The 5,219-nt window shown below is 32.6% G+C and overlaps 1 protein-coding gene across 1 annotated transcript; it reads right to left on the reverse strand.

The window, feature by feature from the left end:
- Positions 3,266-4,954, reverse strand: LOC107641098 (drebrin-like protein). Its single transcript, XM_021123957.1, has 7 exons — positions 4,935-4,954; positions 4,775-4,843; positions 4,572-4,679; positions 4,336-4,440; positions 3,915-3,992; positions 3,658-3,723; positions 3,266-3,529 (listed from the first exon to the last, which is right to left on the reverse strand). The coding sequence occupies exons 1-7, from the start codon at positions 4,952-4,954 to the stop codon at positions 3,295-3,297; spliced, it is 681 nt and encodes a 226-aa protein (XP_020979616.1). The 3' UTR covers positions 3,266-3,294.

The following is a 5,219-nucleotide window of genomic DNA, read 5'->3' on the forward strand; positions in this document are numbered from 1 at the left end:
TTAATTTCGATTCATCGCTTTCATGGTTGAGGGTTTAGGGTTCAGGGTTTAGGGGTCTAGGGTTCAGGGTTCTAAGGGTTTAGGGTTTAGGGTTTAGCATTTAGGGTTCAGAGTTCAGTGTTCAGGGTTCAAGTTTAGAGTTCAGGGTTCAGGGTTTAGGTTTTAGGGTTTTAGGGATTTAGGGTTTTGGGATCAGGATTCATTGTTCAGTGTTTTAGGGTTTACGGTTTAGGTTTTAGGTTTTAGGATTTAGGGATTTAGTTTTTAGGGTTTATGGTTTAGGGTTCAAGGTTTAGGGGTTCAGTGTGTTTCAAAATTTCGGTTCGCCCCATGTATTAATTTCGGTTCACCTCTTTCATGGCTGAGGGTTTAGGGTTCAGGATTAAGTGTTCATGGTTTAGGGGTCTAGGGTTCAGGGTTCAGGGTTCTAAGGGTTTAGGGTTTAGCATTTAGGGTTCAGAGTTTAGGGTTCGGGTTTAGGGTTTAGGGTTCAGGGTTTAGGGTTTAGGGTTTTAAGGATTTAGGATTTATGGGTTCAGGGTCCATTGTTCAGTGTTTTAGGATTTAGAGTTTAGGGTTTAGGTTTTAGGGTTTAGCGATTTAGGATTTAGGGTTTAGGATTTAGGGTTTAGGGGTTCAGTGTGTTTCTACCTTTTCGGTTCGCCCAGTGTATTAATTTCGGTTCACTATGTTGTTTTGGATTATAAATGTATTTGTAAATATAGTGATTGCAATCACTGAGAACCTGGAATAAAACAACAGCCACACAATTCCAACAGATATATAAATATTAACATTTGATACATACATTGATATTAAGAATAGATATATACATTAACATTGACATATATACATTTGAAAGAAGCATTGTTTGCATTGTTTGATACAACATTGACATATATACAATTGAAGTATGCATTTTTTGCTTTTTAAACAAGTTAAACAAAATATTGTTAATTACAACTACTATAAGCTATTTGCTATCTAAATCCCCATATGTGTATTTACAATAAGGGCTGGAGAGGAAAGTAGACGGCTTGGTGAGTCTTATTGCTTCAGATTCCGAAATTACTTGGTCTCTCATTTTGTTCATTTCATGAAACAGAAAATGTGGACCATATTGGTATCTGGAGTCATTAATTTCTTTCTGCATTTCAATTGAAATGAATTAGTTACATAAGAAATGAACTTAAATGAAATAAGAACAATATTATTCAAAGCTCTAATCATACTGTAAAAATGCAATCACAATAACCCTTCATCTTGAACACATTAAATATCAAGTAAATCAAAACCACATTAAATAACAATAAATTTAATTCAAAGCCCTAGTTATACTGTAAAAATGGAATCACCGAACCGAAAAACATTCACTTGGTGAATCAAAATTATAAGAGCCACCGAACCGAAAAATATTCATTTGGTGAATCAAAATTATATGAGCTACCGAACCGAAAATTTTATATGTGGTGAATAAATGGTGATTAATTTTCAAACAACAAGAATAGTATTTTCTGCATGGAAAATAACTATTGAACAGAGTAACAACTAACTTCAAAGCTCTAGTTACAATATCAACTTAACTGAATGAAATAAGAAAAGAAAGAAGTTTATTAATTTAGAAAGTACTTACTTGTGTCCAAGCTTTATATTTATATCTCTTGTCGCTCTTTATTTTTTGTGGATCTATTGTTTTCAGCCATTTCATTACGAATATTCCACAATTATAGCTAAGCAAGAATTGAGTATAATACGATCATTAGTATATAAAATAAAACACATTAAAAATAGTACTATAGAAGAGAAAGACTCTTACTTTGTACGTTGACCATTCAATGGGATATACTCTGCTTCCTCTCCCAGTGCATCCTCTATTAAGGGTTCCGCCCCAGCGTACACCCTCATCTGGGAAATTATTAAACTCTGAAAAAGACAAAAAAAAAAGTAAATAAACAAAACCAACAACAGTGAACCAAACTCCTCTCATGTACAGAATAATTTCAATAATTTACAAGAAAATAACTTACAACAAATTTGTTTATTTCCTTTCTCGAATCAGGTATTTCTTCTGGCTTCTTGTTGATAAGGTCAAGGACATAGAATTTCTTGTTGTTTACATCAGCAATCCACAACCACCAATGCCCTCCATTGCAAATTGGGACAAATAGCTGAAGTTTCAGAAAATTATAGAATATTTCAGTAAAAACAATAGCAAACAAGAGAATTATCAAAGAATTTTAAATATTACAACTTACAAATGGATGGGATGCAAGTTTTCTTTTGTCAATAAACTGCCAGTAGTGGTCATACTGCTGAATATTAAAACTGTGGACTTTTTTTTTGCTCTTATCATAGTACTTGTCGCCATATGTTCCCACAATAAAATTCTGCAAAATCAACATCAGTTAAATCATATTTCACTGAACCGAACAAAAATCATATGCTGAATAAAACATGAAAAATATTCAATCTTCAAGAGAAAAGTTTTCTTAATCCAAAAGTACTCAAAAGAAGACATAAGAATCAGGTGAACCAATATTAACATTCTCACTGAACCGAAAAGTAATAAGCAGTGAATAAGAAATTTACTTACCACAATATCCATCGGCACAATGTATATTTGTTCTCGATACCGTTTAGTTTTTATTTCATTGAGAAATCAAGCTGTGTATACTAACCACCTACAGGATAAAAATTTATGAGACATACTCTATAAGAGTGTTTAGAAAAATCATTAATATTAACGCAATTGGCAAAGGATTTTACCATGGCATGCACTTGTTCTTCGGGCTTTAGAAACATGAAATATTCTCTTAATCCCTCGTAGAGTCCCTCATGTTTCAAGACAAATAATGGTTCATATTCATTGGTACCATCTTTTGTCTGTTTTACATGTGTCATCCAATGATAACACTTTTCAATCAGCTCGTTCGTGATTTTTGTCTTTTTCTACGGGGTTTTGTAAGCTTGAGCCGCTGGTAAGGTTGGTCCTGAAGATGTTCCTTCAGCAAATTTTAATGCTGCTTCCACTCCATCCTCTATCACCGCCTCTGCCAGAATTTCAAGCTGTGAATCACTCTCTTGAGAGGGCTGAGTTGGTTGAGATGCTGGTGGAGTTATCCTAAGGCTAAAGGAAGGCCTTTCATCTTCCCTTTCCCTAGGTTAAGCAGCACTGCAGGATGATAGATATTTAACAATGATATTAAACAAAAATGATATTTAATCAATATAGTAAACTAAAATCCAAACAAATAGTGAACCGAAATACAAACAAATAGTGAACCCAAATCCAAACTAACAGTGAACCGAAATGATATTAAACAAAAATGATATTAAAGAAAAGCAAGTAACATATCTGTCAAATGATGACAAGATTAGAGTTTCTTTTTCTGATTGCCGTGCCACCGGAGGTTCTTTGGATTGTTCTTCATCAGAAACTTGATAGACACCGGCATCTTTGAAAAATTGTTCAATAACAGAGCTTGTAATAGACCCCGTAACACCCTGCTTGTTGGGTTCTGGAGGGCAGCTATAAGAAACAGAAGAGAGTCCAAAGACAACAACACATTGAATTCATTTCTTGTTTCAACCGAACCATAATTAAACCATGTATAAGCAGTAAACATTATCGATATTTATATAAGCAGTAAAACTTACACATCCACAGGTGCTTCTTGTTTGGATTGTTGCTCTGTTGGTTCTTCGCATGGCTGTTCCAGAGGTCTGCTTCATTAAACAGTAAATATTTCTATAATTATCCCAAACTATTATCATATTTAACAATGATATTTAACAGAAATTACACTAATCATTATAGTGAACCGAAAACCAAACTTATACTGAACCAAAACCTAAACGTAGAGTGAACTGAAATTATATTAAACAAAAGTGATATTAAAGAATTTAATGCTTACACATTAACAGGTGCTTCTTGTTGTGATTCTTGTTGCACCGTTGGTTCTTGGGCTTGTTGTTCTTGTTCTTTTGCAGGTCTGTTGCATTAAACAGTAAAGATTTCTATAATTATCCCAAACTATTATCATATTTCACAATGATATTTAACAGAAATTACACTAATCATTATAGTGAACCGAAAACTAAAATTATACTGAACCAAAACCTAAACGTAGAGTGAACTGAAATTATATTAAACAAAAGTGATATTAAAGAATTTACTGCTTACACATTAACAGGTGCTTCTTGTTGTGATTCTTGTTGCACCATTGGTTCTTGGGCTTGTTGTTCTTGTTCTTTTGCAGGGCTGTTGCATTAAATATAAAACAGTTCAATAACAACCATTAAAATTAATAAAAATAATTTTTTTGTGAAACTTACTCTTCATTAGAAACTTCATACACATAGTCATCTTTCATTAAGTCTTCAATTATAGAACTCGTAAGAGATATTATAACACCCTGCTTTTCAGCTTCTTGAGGGCAGCTGTAATAAGCAGAAGAGAGCCCAAAGCAGATTGAATTCATTTCTAGTTTCAACTGAACCATAATTAAACCATTTATAAGCAGTAAACATTGAACATGATTCATGTGGTGAATAAATATTTATTAACTTACTCATTATTAGATGTTTGTTGTGTTTCCTCTTGTGGAGGGACATAGATGAAGTCATCCTTCATCAACTCTTCCTGAACTGAACTTGGAAGAGACAATGCAAGAGGAGGTCTAAGGAATGTAAACAAAAATAAAGTTAATGTTGAATAATTAGAATAATTAGAATTTGTTTTGAAAAATAGAAATTTGCACATTGAAACACTCACATTTCCAAAGGTTCAGAACGAGTTTGTTGTTGAAACTCAACGATTTGTACTTCTGATTTAGGTGTAGCTCTAGTGACATTTAAACACAATTTTCTTTTGATTAATTAAACAAAAATTATTAACTAAATTTAAAAGAGTAACATAAATATTTTTAACTTACGCTTGTTGAGTTTTAGACATCTTTCTTGGGAAGATTTTCTTTTTTCTAAAATATTTGACCGGAGTTTCCGAGGTATTTTTTCTAAAAAAAATAACAAATTAAAATTAGAAACCAAGATTAAAATCAGAGGTCTAGAAAGACATTAAATTTATTTTTGGGCAACCACCAAACTGAAAATACAATATGCAGTGAACCAATTTACTTGGTATTGCTTGCAGCATCTACAGAAGGTGTAAGACCCCAAATTTTTGAAAAATTAAATAATGAGTTATTTGTGATTTAATA

This window comes from Arachis ipaensis, chromosome B05 (genome assembly GCF_000816755.2).
Source record: "Arachis ipaensis cultivar K30076 chromosome B05, Araip1.1, whole genome shotgun sequence".
Taxonomy (NCBI): domain Eukaryota; kingdom Viridiplantae; phylum Streptophyta; class Magnoliopsida; order Fabales; family Fabaceae; genus Arachis; species Arachis ipaensis.